Genomic DNA, 17,722 nt, shown 5'->3' with positions numbered 1-17,722 from the left:
AACCTAAAGGTAGATTCCATAAACAAAGCTTTTTTTCTGAGAACTATACGCCTGTGGAACTCTTTTCGTTTCCCTGCTTTCCAGTTGACTACAATATGGTCGTCTTCAAGTCCAATGTAAACAAATTCTTGATCAATTGTCCCCTTAAGTAATCCAATTTACCAAATTCCCACTACAAACGATTACTATGATATTGTTCAATTGACCACTGTGCACTCATTAACCCTTATACTCGAGTGGCCTCCGAGCCTTGATAAGTGGTGACTCCTTTGTAAAAGAAAAGGTTATCAAAGGATATCGCAGCTTTTGACTACAACTGATGCTTTTTCGTTCACCCTATATGCTTTTCGTCAAATGATTTCATGCCTTTCGTGCAAATTAAGCATAACCTGTTGTTTTCCACTTTAGAAAAGGATTTATGACATATCACGAATTCTATTCACTTCATAATTACTATGGCATCTTGCGTAACTGGGGCTATGACAGCTATATGTAATAGTACACATCAGCCTCAAATTGATTGTGAGTGTCAGAAAACATACCGAGACAAATACAGGAGGCGGCAACCTCTTTTGAAACGGACCACATCACGTATTACGGCATAACCACTTTGACACACCGGTTTCTGCTGGATCACCGAAGTTAAGCAACGTTTAACCTGGTCAGTACAAAATGGGTGACCATTTTGGACTTTCAGGTGCTGTATGTGCTCTCCATTTATCTCGGCATTGTTTCCAGTCGCCCTGGTCTTCTTGCCACTGGACTCAAGCAGTGCCGATTCAGGAGAGGTGTGGTTGGAAATTGCGCAACCCTTGCCTCACAATTACACGCGCTACTGTCCCTAAGGGGTATCCTTTGGCTTTCAAGACTGAAATGAATCATTGGGACATCACTTATTAATAAATTCGGGATGGATTAAGTACAAGTTTAATAAAGCTTAGAACAAATCGTAGCTCCTGTCTGTAAATTTGGTATTAAGAATGGAACATTTTGCAATAATCAACAAAACAAAAATGTGGTGACAAAATAAATATCCAACAAATAAATGTTACCAAAGGCAAAATATGTTACTCTTCTACCTACCTAGGAAAGTTTTTTATGTTTACACTTATTTTAAAGCGGTTATTTATTTTGAAAAAAGCACTTTATTACATTATCAGATCCATAAAGATAAAAGTAAAAAGAAATATTGTCAATATAGAAAGATGTTTTTCGTCATTAAACAAGGACAGAAAAAATAAGGCGAGATATCAGAACAGATACTAGCCTTTGCTCCTAGCTAGAGGTTATATGATTATCGTCAAATTCAAGTTTACACACCGCATGCGTCATCATATACTCCAGCCTCCGGATGAAATACGCCGACATTTTTGTGAGAAGAAAAACGCAAAAAACACCTGAAAATGGATGGGTAAGTAATCAGGTTAGTAGCTCGTACACATGCGCCTTAACGAGTCTCCTTCACGTAGAGTAATTGTGCGTTTATTTATAGAAGCAACAATCAGAACACAACCTGCACCCCCTCCTCGCACCCTTTGCAAAGAAACATTATTAATATTCGCCTCTACTAAGATTACTACTTTGGCGCAAGACCAACATTAATAGCAAATTGTTGAACAAATCGGACGTGCCAATATTCACTTATGTGTAGGCAGGACCTTCTTTAAAAGCGCAGAAGTCGAAATGTTACACGGTACCCAGGTTTAAATACCTAGCACACTCATACGCACGCTCACGAGACACGTGCATGCATACCGAACCGAATTGGATGTTGTTGGTCACATATCCCACCTGACGCACGCCCATGACAGTTGTTTATTTCTTATAGCCTCACACCGCTAATATCTCCAACAGAGAGATGAAACTTTAGGTTATGAATGCATGAGTTCAATCATCATAATAATGAAATGTGAAATCCCCTCTAATCCATTCAGGGGAAACAATAAAAAATAAGATTCATTAGTTTGGAACGCATTCATATTAAATACGACTGGGTTCCCTGCTTATAATACACGTTGTTTTTCATCTTCCAGGCTCCGGCGTATATACACTCATACGCACGCTTACGAGATACGTGTACGCATGCCGAACTGCATTAGATGTTGTTGGTCTCATATCCCACCTGACGCACGTCCATGACAGTTGTTTCTTTCTACGCATCTCTCTTCACATCTATATCCTAGTTTATTAATACTATGAAATCTCCAAGAATTGCGTCAGAGTCGTCGTCGTGTAGACTATTATATAAATGTCTTGTTCCCGTTGTGTACCCCCGTCTTACACCGTCAATATCTCTAACAGAGAGGTGAAACTTTTAGGTTACGAATGCATGAGTTCAATCATCATAACAATGAAATGTGAAATCCCTCTAATCCATTCCGGGGAAATAATAAAAAAAAATATAAGATGTATTAGTCTGGAACGCATTCATATTAAATACGACTGGGTTTCCTGCTTATGATATTTACGTTGTTTTTCATCTTCTTCCAGGCTTCGGCGTATATACAAGAATTATACATAAAAATGTCATTTTACTTTTAATAGTCTTTTAAGTTCCATCTAGTAGAATAAACTATTATATTTTTTACCTCAATATGGCAACTTTTTTTCGTGAGGGACAAAGGCGCCCTACACCTAGTATAATACACTGCAGCTATTACTGTAGCGTATGGCTCAATTTTAAATTTCTAGATTCGTTGGCAGTTGCTGCGTATAATCAGCAACCTCAAAAAAGAATCGATTAATAGTACTTTTTTTATTAGTAACTCACAAAGTTGCAAGAAGTCCGCACACATAAATAGACACACGAGAGGAGGTAGCATAAATAATGTTATTAATACTTTCAAATACGCAAGAATTTCCACTTGGTAAAGTTTAAAATAGCAATGTGTATTCAATTTATCGTACACAGCTAATTATTTAAGATATATATAATAACCTCCCATTAAATAAGCAAAGACGGGCCGGAAAAAGTAAAATCATGCCGTTTTAAATGAACTTTGTGCTTTTTTGTTTTGTTTTGCTACTGTTTGAATATTTGTGTGGTTCGCCGACACGTATTTACAACACGGCGCAATAGGTTCGCTTCTTCTTTCTCCTTTACAGTGTGATAGGCATCCTTTTTTTTTTTGCGAGAATCCGCTGTTGTGTGACAGCAATTCTCTGAGACCCAGTGTCGGCCGGCTCGCTTTCGAACAGGTCGTGGGTGGAAATTCGCGTGCTTGTCAAGCGTACTTTTCAACTCCCCACGCGTTTTTTTTTAAATTTTCATCCTTCGTTTTTCTTCGAATTTTATGCCTATATATGCATTTTATGCTGTGATGTTACGATCACGGCTTAAATGCTGACACGGCATTAACTCGGCTCATGGCATTAACTCAGCACGTGATTCGTATTTAAATGCCAGAGTTCACGACTACGTAACGTGAATACATTCTGAGCCCATTGGATTGGAAGGTGAATAACCTTTTTTTTTCTTACTAAAACCAAAAACCTGAAAATAGCGCCAGATGTTTAATTTGTCTGAACTTTAAATGAAACGACGAATTGGTCGACCATCAAATGGGCGAGGCTTTATTTGTCGCATGAAAAGACAGGAATCTCACGTCGTTTTGAATCGGAAATTGTGATTTCAATCGATCATTTCTGAACAATTATTGACAATATTACAGTTTTCTTTCATCGTCCAATGTACAGAGTGAATGTACACATGTTATTTCAGATGCATCCAAGATGTCTTCATCGGTTTGTCTATCACGCTTAAGTTTGAAATTGAATTTTCGGCGGTCTGTGATGTATATCATTTTATATACGTTAGCGCAGTGGTTCCTCATCATTTTTTTCCGCATCCCTCAAGAAATTTTTCTCAACCCCTACACCCGCCTAAAGTTATATTGTGTTAAAGGTGGGATTAAATCTATTCAGCCATGTATTTAATGGTCACTTAAAAACCATAACTAACCCTAAATCGAAAGCAAGAAATTAGCACACTGCAAAAAAAAAAAAAAAAAAGAAAAAAAAAAAAAAAGAAAAAATAACATATAGAGAATACTCCATTTTTTATCTAAACCTTTCCTGAACTCCTCGAAATATCGCCTCGAACCCCCAAGGAGACGAGAGCACCTCAGGTTTTGAACCTATGCGTTATCGTATCTATATATAAATACCGTAGCACATTTAACATACGTACGTACGTGTCGTATCTAGGCGGTGATTGAGATTGAACGCGACTACATTAAATAGATGTCAGCTCTACTACATAATCAAGTTACCTGGATTGATTTTTTCAATAAAAGTTTTAAAATAAAGCTGTAGTATTGTTGTTGTTTTTTTACGACAACAGGGAATTGTAATATACGTCAGCGTGTTCCGGTAAGAGTTTTAGTTCGCTCCATATGTTCGTCACACTTGTAGTTCGATGTGATTTCATGGCTAAATATACAGACTAAATAGACGCATGTTTGAAAAATCAGTTATTAAACGTCTTATACACATTATGATTTATATTCAAATCGTTCGTTCTGTTCCTTCTTTGAATTCACTGTTCGATGCTTTTCTTTTTTTTAAACTTTCATGAGAAACACTAGACTAGCTGAAAACAATATCAATAATTTTCACCAGTCTTTATCTGTGCCTAAACATAAACGTAGATTCCATGAACAAAGTTTCTTTCTTAGAACTGCACACCCTTGGAACTGCCTTCCGTTTGCCTGCTTTCCAGCTGACTACAATATGGTTGTCTTCAAGTCCAACGTAAACAAGTTCTTGATAAGCCGTACCACTTGTTAAAACATTTACCGAATTTCCATTACTAACGCTTTCTACAATGTCCAATTGACTATTGTACACTTTTAAACCCTTATCCTCGAGTGCCCTCTAGGCCTTGATTAGCGGTGATGACCTCGTGTATCAAATGAAGGGTTTAGTTCGAAAATGAATTTCCGAATTAAAATTTCCGAGTTCGACATGACACTTGAAGGAGGTCTGAGGTTACATCTGCCGAAACGTTGTGCGAATAGGACTTGAGATGAAAACAGTAGTCCAAATAATCCATATAATCCAGGGAATTGTAATGTAGGTTAACTTTCCGATTATTCTCCGCGTTGTCTGGCACGGAAAATAAAAAGTTTTCATTCAATATGGCGTCCTGGAAGGAAAAATGAAATCAAGAAATACTTATTAAAAAATGAAAGAACCAGTTTTCTTTTTTTCTTGTTTTTATTTGTTTATTTATAGTGATTTAACTTTTTCACTGTTGACAATAATCGCATCATCCTTCCACCGCCGAAGCAACTAGTTGATTTTATTCGCACATTAGAGCCGATTTAACCTTACACCTTCTTCAGGTATGTCTTCTCGAACTCAAAGATCTGTATGTCGGAATCGATAATACGTACGGAATTTCGGACTTGAACTTTTATCTTGATAAATTCTTCTCGTTCCATCAACCATGACCGGATACAAAACTTTGTTATTCTTAATTATATTCTTAGTATTGTCGGTAATGAGAATTGACACTTCAACCTCTAGAAGAGTGTCGCCCTGAACTCACTATAACTTAGCGCTTTATTCATTGTGAAGAAGGTCGGAAGTTACATCGATAAAAACGTCATGAGAATAATAATATATAACTAGCAGAACCTATGGAAATTCCACAGGGGACTCATTCATATGTAATATATTGATGTTGACATTCTCTAAATCTTCAGTGTAAATAGAGACGCTCGTATATTATTGTCACTTTTTTGTTAAAACTGCAAAAGTATTTATCTAAGTTAGTGAGAACGCCCGGCAAAGCCTGGTCATAAAGCATGCTTAAATATGGTATTATAATTCTTGCAGATTTCGTATATATTATTATAGAGTTAATGTTTTATCGATTTTTATATATTATAAAGTTGCAATTTCAAAAATAAAACAAAAATATATCCATATGACCTGGGTGCATTGGCTTGGATCGAAACGAAAATAAAAACTTATGAATATATATATATATATATATATATATATATGTATATATATATATATATATATATATATATATGTATATATGTATGTATGTATATGTATATATATATATGTCAGGTCATGTCATATATATATATATATATATATATATATATAGTCAGATCATGTCATATTACTGGTATCATGTAAGCCAGTACTACCTGCCTCATGGTCGGGTCAACGGCGACTAAACTGGTTCCCCCACCAGACTTGTTTGGTGGGGAGGGTGGCTAGTCTCCCTGAAGGATTAAAAAGAAGACCTTCCAAAGAGCGAATGAACCCTTTTTCGGGGTTAACGGGCAACTAGCACTGTGTGTGTTTGTGTGTATGTATATGTGTGTTGGGGTGGAGAGGGCTCCCGTAAGCCGTGTTGAAGCCAACTTTTCTAGGAGAAGCTAATTTCTGATTAAAAAAAAAACATAAAGCGGGAGATCAGTACCCGCATTAAGCTGGTCTGCAGTTTAACTTGTTGCTGGCTATCTTGCTCTTCTTTGTTGCTGGATCTCAACATTTTGAACCAAGAGAGAGAGACTTAGCTGTCGTACAGAGCTAAGACTCTGTAAGATCATCTGTTTATAGATACTCCATCAGGCATTTGTCTATAAAATGGTTCTGTGGCGATGGAAAAGTTGTGATGCGTGGAGGTTTGAAATGCTGGAAGCATGTAATAATTGATCTTAATGACCGTCTTCAATGTCATACCTGCTTGAGCGTGTGAATTAACCGGTGGGACTAAAAAAAAATCATTTTTGGGCTCATGGAATTTAAGTGTCTGAGTGAGTGGCACTCGTCTGACAGGACATTGCAATCATCATATATATATATATATATATATATATATATATGTAAGTAAATTTTTGGTACAACAAAATGGAAGGAGAAATTTCAGAGGAAACATAATTTAATTTAAATACCAAAAAACAAGAAATGGGCAGGTGAAATTAAAATTTCCTTAAGGCCTTATCGTCTGACCCTCTAAGAGGAAACGTCAGAATGATAAATTAAAAAAAAAAAAAAAAAAAAACCTCATTAGCGCTCTTACGCATCGTGCACTTATGATTTGTTCACCAAACCGTCTTGATACGGAACTTGGTGAAATCATAAATATTTTTCTTAATAATGGATATCCCATTAATATAATAAAATCTACTATTGAACGTAAAATTACTACATTTAATAGTGGTAAACATATTGGTCCATCACGTTGTCCCATTTATCTAAAATTACCATGGTTGGGTCCTGATGGCCTTCATATTGTTAAAAGGATTTCTTCTGCTACTCAACGTTGTTTTCCAGCTACTATGCTTAGAGTAGTTTACACAACTCGAACCTTTTTCTCTTCTTTTCGTAAAGATGTTTTGCCAACCATTCAAAAGAACTCTGTTGTTTATAAATTCGTTTGTCAGTGTGGAGCTGACTACGTTGGAAAAACATCCCAAAGATTAGAAATGAGAATATCCCAACATATCCCTCGGGATATTCGATTACACCAGGTTTCGAGAACATCCGGGCACTCCCAAGCTCATGAGTCCGCCATTGGCAATCACCTGTTGAGTATAAATAGGTGTGCCGATCAATATTCCGATGGGTGGTTTTCTGTTTTATACAGTGCTAGGTCGAACTATCATCTCAATATCATTGAGGCGTTAGTTATTAACAACTCTCGACCTAGCCTGTGTAGACAAAAGATTCTGAAACATCAGTTGGAGATATTCATTGATTTAAAACCACCTGAACAGTGAGAATTTTTTTTTTTTTCACTGTTCTTCCAACTGAAACCAAAATTCCCCTCTTCCCTCATTCGTTTTTTTAATTTATCATTCTGACGTTTCCTCTTAGAGGGTCAGACGATAAGGCCTTAAGGAAATTTTAATTTCACCTGCCCATTTCTTGTTTTTTGGTATTTAAATTAAATTATGTTTCCTCTGAAATATATATATATATATATATTTTATTTTTTATTACCGTTTTATCTGTTTAGTCACATATGTTTCGGATGTTGAACCATGTTTACGATCCAACAGCCTTGTCAGACCTTACAGAAATGGTTGTTAGTATTAGGAAGAAGTGTTTTAGAAGAAATACGAAAAAAGCGGGGGTAGGGTAGGAGATAATAAGTGGGAGGGGGACGGGTATTAACAATATTTCAGTTTTGAAGGTTCAAATACATTAGCCTCCCCCACACACACAATACAATCTAATGTAGTATATATAAAACTTGAGTTCTTCAGCTATAACGGAAAACGATACCAAAACTTATGAAGAATTCTTGATTAAATTATTTATATATATAAAAAAGATTACTGGAGTGTCATCATCTATAATCGAAACCGTAACCGAAACTTATGAGGAATTTTTGATAAACTTATTTATGACAGGAAATGAAAGTACATAACAATTAAACGACCCGGATGTACGCGTGACACAGAAAACACACACACACACACACTATCGTATTAATATATTGATAAGATGAGAACAGTAGAATAATGCGATAAAAAAACAAGTTTACAACAATTTTAATTTCATTTCTGGCCAACATTATTCATGGTTGGTTTGCATGCATTGTGGTTGGCTTAATTATTTGAAAGACAACTTATGGTTTGTAATTAATTAGATTGATGCATTCAATTATTAGGTAGAACGAGCTTAGTTTAATGAGTGAGGCAGCAGTTCAGTGATCGATTTAAGTAGAAATTGGGCTAAAATTTTATATTTAAAGGGACATGATAGCAAGAAATTGCTTATAGTGGAGGTGAAGATGATTATTTCGTAGTCAACAGAGTTCAAAAAGTGGGCAATTCTAGGAAAGAAGCTTTTTCATAGAGTTTGCGTATAGAATCCGTTACTTATAGAAGGTAGGCGAGTTTGATGGTAGTTTTGGTATGTTAAATGGTAATTTTTGGTTTTTGAGCACCATTCATATATTTTCATATATTTTTATTGCCATTCGTCTCCCCGATATCTTTCAAGATATATTAATTTCTAGAAAGGCATCAGATACTTACGGGATGGTCGTCATGAACGTTGCCAATATGTTTAAGTGAAAGTGCTTTTGTGGAATGAACTGGATTCGAACACCCAGGTTATCGATCAGTGCTGTTATACGCTTAGGCTCTGTCAGCTTCGCTTAGATTGTGAGATGAACTTATCAAAATATTCATTTGCATTCCATACTCCGACTGCAAAATTTATACCACAACTTCCAATATAATTTTGTTGCATATAGACTCTTACTGACTGATGCGAGATGAAGAGGCATGTACATTCTAACACAGGGTGTGCATCCATTTACTCCAAACTCTCCTACCAGTCCAACTCACCAAATTGTCACCGCACAGAAACCATTGCTCACACACATACACACATTCATACACATTGCAATATTCTCAGATTGCAACGTTATCAGGGAACCAACATGTTGTGGCCTCAGTCGCAAAATAGACAAAGAACAGAAAAGAACTTCAACTCGCTTTTTTTTTTCTTGTACAACGACATTTATCTTCTCATTCTCTCCTAACTACTGTGAGGTTTCTCACATGATCGTCTTATGTAACGTGCTCTCGAACGTCATCCACACCTCTAACGTGATCTTGAATATTATTTCCATCTCTAACGTAATCGCCTTTTTAGACTATTTACTTTTCCTTACCCGTTACCTCCTTTCGCATGTATTTGTATACGCGCGTCTGCACTTTTACAAGATTAAGACAATCTGTAAGATGTATTACATGTATCGTTTATGATAATACCGACCAGCTATTGACAACGTTTTTCGAGAAGCCGGCTTGCATTAGGTATGACGTATTATCAGGAAGAACGCGCCATTAAACAACTTCAAGGTAATTGAAAGTGTTCTCTTCATTTACACTACGGTAACCCATACGTGTTAACATCTATCTTATAACAAGGAAGAAATTTGGTTCATTTTCTCTACGCGTAAGATATTAGCAGGGCAACGCCGAAAGAATTGCTAGTCAACGATTGTTCTGATTGTTGTGATATTTGTAAAAACAGAATGTTATTATAAAAAGAAAATTATTTTTGTTAAGATGTTTTAGAATTAAAGAATGTTAGAAAAAAAACAGTTTAAAATATGTGGACCTTTAAAATCTGACGTAGTCTTACGTAGAGGTCATTTAAAAGTGACGTAGATTTTAGATAGAATTTGGAAAAATGATTTGATCAGTCAAGAACCGAGAGTGAGAGAGAGAGAGAGAGAGAGAGAGAGCGGATCGAGTTGGGTGGCGATGGGCCCCAGTGGAGGGCATCAGAATGCGTTAGTCTAGGACCAGCGACAGTTTTCCAGTGGGGAAACATCGGTAATAAAAGTTGCTGAAAAGACAACCCAAGTTCATTCATTACGATGAATGTTCTTTCCAACTGTTCCCGAGGATCTGTTAAACAAGATCGGGACTAACCAGGTATGTTTCTCCGGTTGACCCAATGTTACAATGCCAGAAGACTGTTATTTGTCGATTTTTTTTACATGTCCGTTGTTAAAATGTATCTGCTGTCGTAAGTTTTATACCACTAGACGATGGACGTGTGCATAATATACTCCCCTCCATGTTATACATGTTATATAAACAATATTACATACCGACACAACTATTTTCTGTAAATAAATTTAAGTCTTTGTATAGCATAACAGATATCAATGTTATTAACATATAATGGTTGTTTGTTTGATTCCTTGTTAGGGAACCAAATCGTAAGAGTCTCAGTTAGGCACGGAGATAACCTGGCTGAGAGACATCGTGTTGGTCGGGCGGTCTTTTCATTTCTCCCAGATCTGTAATACACGGTTTGGGTCGGAGCATAAGATGGCATTGTAGCGGAGTGGTCGGGTCGTAAGCGGTTGTGATCTTTTGGGCAATCTGTTACTATGTGGACGGCTTCTCTAAAAAGCGGTCGGTTTACTTTGAAGAGCCAGTATTTGAGTTCTGAGAGGTAATGCACTACCGTTACAGGCGTTCACACGCGAGGCCCCCACATTGTATGTTGTCTATGTCGCAAAAGAGACAAAAAAATAGGAAAGAAGTAGACTCTTTTTTTTGTAACAACCTCATTCTTCCGCCGCGTGTGACTTCTCGTTACGGCTGTAACGTCTCTCACGTGATCGTCTCCTTTAACGAGCTATCTCTCTCTCTCTCTCTCCTTTTTATAGTCTTTTTTCTTTACAGTAACGTCATTTCGCATTCCGTATGCATTTGCATGCGCGTGTCCGCGCTCTGTTGCAATGCAATCGGATGTGACCATGAGGAGTTAATTCGGTTGAAGATTTCATCGAGATGACACTTAGTGGAACGATAAAATTGTCGCTCCAGAAACGACACACATACACACATTTAATATATATATATATATCCATCTATCTCTCTCTCGCTCTCTCTCTCTCTCTCTCTCTATATATATATATATATATATATATATATATATATATATATGTGTGTGTGTGTGCGTGCGTGTGTGTGTGTTATGTTTTTTGGTAGCGATATTTAAGCTGTTTTTAGACTTACTTTTGTATAACATTTTTGCTTTCTTAAGCAGTGAAGACAGAGTTAATTGCGCTTTGTTTTACCTTTTTAGCGGCTCCCTCTTTCTTATGAGATGTATTTTTATATTTTATACATAGGGTGGAAGAATGAAATTATCGCCCTAGAAAAGACAACATGATTCCATTTCTGTTTGAAGAAAACGGGGTTTTTTGTTGCAGACTATCAACTAGTTGGCCAGTTATGTACAAATCCCAAAGGCGATAGGACCTTTCTATCATGTCGAACAATGAAAATCTTCAACGAGCGAGATCAGAGATTCACCGCTGTACAACTCATACACTATACCGATCCAAGTATTATGATAACAGGACCATTGACAGCACCCTTAAAATGCATCGCTGGATTACCACAAATAGCATGAATTTTCCGAGGGTGATAAAAGAAAGTTTCTGATCCCGGTTATGGCCTTTGGTGTGGTTTCATGTGAGGGCCACATTATATCACCTCACAGTTTCGAAGTCGGCTTGAAAGTCAACGCAAAGTGTACCTTGATGAATTAATACCCTGGTGCAATCAGGTGACCGCTGGTAGACCCTGGGTGAGGCAGCATGACTAGGCGCCGTCCCACAAGTCGAAAGAGACCCAGACTTGGCTTCGGGAGGAATGGTACGGCGTTGTACCTTTCTCGCACTGGTCCCTCCTCGACAACTCGGAACCCACTGGACTACATACTACTAACACCCGAAAGTATCCTGTACCTCTATAAGGCAACCATTCGCACATGTATGGAGTATTGCTGTCACATTTGGGCTGGTGCATCGGATACTAGTCTCTCGCTCCTTGACAAGGTTCAAAAGAGAGTCGCAAATCTGATAGGCCCTGAACTGGCATCTAAGCTTCAGCCTCTGTCCCATCGACGAAACGTTGCATCCTTCTGCCTGTTCTACAAGTATTTTAATGGTGAATGCTCTGAAGAACTGCAAGCACTTGTGCCCCCACGACGTGAACACCCTCGACAGACCCGACAGGCTGCTAAATCCCACCCCCACACGGTAGAGATGTAAAAGATCTTTCTACTCCAGTAGTTTCTTCCCCAGAACCACTAGACTTTGGAATTCCATTCCAGGTCCCTGCTTCCCAAACTGTACTGACGTGCAGAAATTCAAGTGTAACGTGAACCGACATCTTGCTGCCCAAATCCCTACATAGTACCCCAGTAGTTGTTGCCCCTGATAGTAGCTCCCTACACCAACGTGGCAATGGGCCTTGTTTAGGGTGAAAATGTAATAAAAAAAACGTCGTTTGGTCATACGTCGAGAGCATCATCAACATAAATATTTTTTACGTGTTTTAAAAAATGGTTATAGTCGGACATATAGAAACTCGACATCTATTTTCATTAATTTATGTCGTCGAACACATAATGCTACCGCAACATTATGTTATTGACAGTTGAATGATTGGCAATCACTTTCTAACGTGATAAGTGGCGGGACTTAACTTTTCAAGCACATTTTGCTTGAGTATGGTGATAGGTAAAATGATAGGTAAATCGAGATAAACTTTAGAAAGTGGTCGCCATATTTGACTCCAATTGAATTTATTAATGACGACGTCGAAAAGCAATTACGTATGTAATCACACATCGGTCATTACAAGACTTGAAAGTTAAAAATAACTAATGTGCTTTCGGGCATTAGTGCAAATTAATTAGCAAACGCCTGTATTTATTCTTTGAAAATTGCAAAATAATATTACCCTTTTGTATTACTAATGGAGATATAGAAACACAAAGAAGGCAAAAAACTATGTTATGTTTTAATATTTTCCTTTTATTTGTACATATTCTGAATCCTTCTTATCACAAACAATTCCAAAGTTATGTTATATATATATATATATATATATACTAGCGGGGGGAGGTACCCGGCGTTGCCCGGGCGTTTGTAGGTGTGTGTATGGGGGGTAATTAATAATCCTGCTTAAATATTATAAAAAAGACGATGTAAAAGAAAAAATCAAAACGAAAAAAAGTGGCATAAATAAACCTGTGTATGGGGGGGTAAACTAAAGAATAAGCGAAGTAATAAAAAATTATAAAAAAGACGATGTAAAAAAAAACCCAAAACCAAAACGGAAAAAAATGGCATAAATAAACCTGTGTATGAGGGGGGGGTAAACTAAAGAATAAGCGAAGTAATAAAAAATTATAAAAAAGACGATGTAAAAAAAAACCCAAAACCAAAACGGAAAAAAATGGCATAAATAAACCTGTGTATGAGGGGGGGGGGTAAACTAAAGAATAAGCGAAGTAATAAAAGAAAGCGTTCGGGAAGAGGGATTGAACCCGGAAGCCTTGACGAGGAACCCAATGCCAACTACTTAACGGTCTCGACCACGAGTGAGAGTAATTGATTAGCGTGTTAAGTTAAAGCTTATAAAGCTAAAAGAGGTTTGATTGACAGGAAGACGCTAAATGAGGTCATCACGGGATCGTTATTTTTAGTTTGCACTTTCCCCAGATGATGGTGGGGAGGGGAGAAGCAGCGCGTAAGCCGAGAACACAACGTTTTTCACTGTATTTATACTAAAATGCAGGACAAACATGGGGACATAGGCAAGCGTATTATTTTTTTTACTTCACATTTTTTATGATTCAGCGTGTAGCGTTTATTAAATTACGTATTTCGTTTCCTGTCTAGACATTTCTCTCTATCTGTCTCTCTCTCTTTCTCTCTCTCTCTCTCTCTCTGTTTGCGTTTGTGTATGTCTCTCTCTCTCTCTCTCACACACCTCGTCTTCCTTACTCTAAACAGTGTTACTAAAAAAGAAAATGGCGTCTGGCCGTTTTTTTTGTAAAAATTTCGATTGTTTATATTTTTTGTAAGCGTATTTTTTTACTTCACATTTTTGGCTTGTTATTTTTCGTTTAACTATCGTATCTAACTATTTTTAACGTTCTAATAACTTTGGTAACGTTGTCATAACGTAGAAGTTCATAGTTTAGCTTGTTAAAAAAAAAATTACCGATAACAACAATGTTTTTAAATTCAGACTGCCATTACAGCTTGCTGACGTCAAAATCACGTGACATGACTCAGCGGATTTTAAATACAAGTTGACCCAAAATAAACGGCCCCGTGTACACTCTATGTAGAAGAGATGGCGCCCGTACTTTTTGGGGCAGTTATAAATCGATTTAAAAATATGTAATGTTTTACATTAAAATGTCACTTTTTTGGCCCCCCCCCTGCAGAAAATCGATCAGTTGACGCACTTCTGATGGTCCTTTTGGGCCAATTTTTCGATATTTCTCGTCCGGAGGGTGGGGCTTTCATATGAGACCAAGTTTGTGAATTTTTGTTCCGTCGGTCAAAAGTTTTTAGCAGACGCACAAACATACAAGCATACATTTTCGCTTTTATATGTATAGATATATACAGTGATGATCATATTTATTGGTACGGTAAAATAAAAGTTAAATTTTGTCTAATAAATTCTAAAAAAGGGATTAAATTAAAGAAAATAACAAAGTATATTATGTATTTTTAACTGGCCTTTCCGATGCAACAATCGGATTTTAGAAAAAATAAATAACAAAGGAACAACAAACATAATTGCAAAAAACCCTTGTTCAAAATTATTGGCACGGCTTTGTTTTTCTTTTAGTATCAGTATAATATCAATCAATTTCCGGTTTACGTGCTTTCTGAACTTTTTTATAGCCATATTATGCTTGTTTAACGCTAATTCAGTGAATAATTTTTTTCAGATAATTTTTAGATAGCGATTTATTTAAACTATTATAAGTGACTAAATTATAATTTTCAATCGCCATGGTTAAAACTAAGGAACACAGCGAAGACGTCAGGAAGCTTGTTGTAGCATGCCATACCAATGGGGAGGGCTATGATAAGATTTCAAAGAAGCTAAACCTTCCCAAATCCACTGTTAGAGCCATAATAAACAAGTTCAAATCGCAAGGCCACGTTATGAGTTTAGAGAGTAGAGGGAGAAAAAGGATTCTTTCCCCAAGAGATGAACGGAAAATTGTTCGACAAGTAAAACAAAACCCAAGGATCTCTGTTGGGGAGATTGTTGATGAACAGAGCACCTCTGGAGTGAATGTATCTCGACATACAGTTGGTAGAGTTTTGAAGAGAGCTGGTTTAAAAGCATGTCGTCCGAGAAAGACTCCCTTATTGAAGCCTATGCACCTGAAAGCAAGGCTAGCCTTTGCAAAACGTCATATTGATAAAGATGTTGCATTCTGGAAACGTGTTCTATGGACTGACGAAACGAAAATAGAGTTATTTGGCCATAATAAAGTGTCTTATATTTACAGAAAATCTGGCGAAGCTTTCCTGCCTAAGAACACCATACCCACAGTGAAGCACGGTAGAGGCAGTTTGATGTTTTGGGGATCCTTTGCTGCCTCTGGACCAGGGCGACTTGTTAAGGTCACAGGTAGCATAAAAAAGGAAGATTATGTTAAAATATTGGATGAAAACCTGAAAGACTCTGCTAAAGAGCTCTCACTTGGTCGTCGTTGGTGGTTCATGCAAGATAATGACCCAAAGCATTCGGCTAAACTGACTAAGAAATGGCTTGAGGACAATCATATTAATGTTTTGGAGTGGCCATCACAAAGCCCAGACCTTAATCCAATTGAAAATTTATGGAGAACATTAAAATTGAGGGTAATGCAAAGGAAGCCTAAGAATCTTATTCAATTGGAGGATTATTGTCAGGAAGAGTGGGCTAAAATTACTACTGAAGAGTGCAACAACTTGGTTGTAAACTATGAAAAGCGACTGAGGAAGGTAATCAAGGCCAAAGGCTATACAATTGATTATTAAATAAATCGTGCCAATAATTTTGAACAAGGGTTTTTTGCAATTATGTTTGTTGTTCCTTTGTTATTTATTTTTTTCTAAAATCCGATTGCTGCATCGGAAAGGCCAGTTAAAAATACATAATATACTTTGTTATTTTCTTTAACTTAATCCCTTTTTTAGAATTTATTAGACAAAATTTAACTTTTATTTTACCGTGCCAATAAATATGATCATCACTGTATATATATATATATATTTTATGCGTGTGTGTGTATGTGTATATACATATAAATGTACGTGTATATATATATATATATGTGTGTGTAGGTGTGTGTGTGTGTGTGTGTGTGTGCGAGCGAGATATCTTCAATAAGTTTCCAAATTTTTTGGTATAGGAATTTAAAATTTGTATAGACTCTTTAAAGTTCAATATGTTATTGCAATATAGCTTATGAGATGACTGAACAATATTTATGGTTTCTGCATCAAATGAAGAGCTGCAGCAGAAATTGGAATACGTCGTAGTAAAGCTGATAAATTTGGAATAATGCAATCTGAGGTGTAGTAGGAGTAAAGAAGTCAGAACAACGGAGTTGATTGGCCAAATAAAGAATTTCATGGATAAGGATCGTTGCGGGTCTATAGAGACAATAAGTGTATAGTTTAATGTCAGTGTGGGAATTGTACACAGTGATTCCTGACGAAATGAACAGGCGGAAGATTTGTGTGAAGTTTGTCCTAAGAGTGATCTATCATTGTAATAGAATATTTTACCAAGATGGGCATCAAGAAAATATCTTACTCTATCTATACTCCAGACTTTGCTTCCGGTGATTTTGTTGTTGCCTAAGCTCAAGGAAAATCTTAGAGGCCGCCGTTATGAGACAAGTGAGGAGATGAAAGAGGCTGTGACGGGGATCATTGACACACACACACAAGAGGACTTCTATGGACCTTCTAGAAAGTGTTGGAAAAGTAAAATACGTGCATTGCAACCGGAGAGGATTACTTCGAAGGGGACTTGAGTTTTACGGGTGTACTATCAAAAAAAATGGCCATATGGAGAATGTTTGAAAACCTATTGCGTACATATGGAGAATGCATTGAAAACTTATTATCGTGTATATATATATATATATGTATATATATATATATATATATATATATATATATATATATATATATATATATATATATAGTCATCTACATACAGTACTGTTTCGCTCGTTCACAGTTCATCAATACGGCTAAATAAGCAACTACCTCAAGCCAGGATCGAAACCCGACCACCCAGATGACATTCTAACCGTTACGCTATTCGGCTGCTGCTATGTTTTGACATTGTGCAAATACCTAAGCTCAACTCAAGATAGGGAG

The 17,722-nt window shown here is 36.8% G+C and overlaps 2 protein-coding genes across 2 annotated transcripts in view; one reads left to right on the top strand and one right to left on the bottom strand.

The window, feature by feature from the left end:
- The window catches only part of LOC145241367 (RYamide receptor-like), a 735,032-nt gene that overhangs the window by 422,945 nt on the left and 294,365 nt on the right, over positions 1-17,722 (top strand). The window lies entirely within an intron of this gene.
- The window catches only part of LOC145241691 (uncharacterized), a 134,502-nt gene continuing 120,761 nt past the window's right edge, over positions 3,982-17,722 (bottom strand). Inside the window, exon 2 of the mRNA XM_080104816.1 lies at positions 3,982-3,989. Coding sequence (XP_079960942.1) covers positions 3,982-3,989 — 8 coding nt within the window. The remainder of the gene's footprint in view (positions 3,990-17,722) is intronic.

This window comes from Euprymna scolopes, chromosome 20 (genome assembly GCF_053919585.1).
Source record: "Euprymna scolopes isolate OS-2025 chromosome 20, ASM5391958v1, whole genome shotgun sequence".
NCBI classification, from domain to species: Eukaryota; Metazoa; Mollusca; class Cephalopoda; order Sepiida; family Sepiolidae; genus Euprymna; species Euprymna scolopes.
This window is presented reverse-complemented; position numbering and strand designations above follow the sequence as displayed.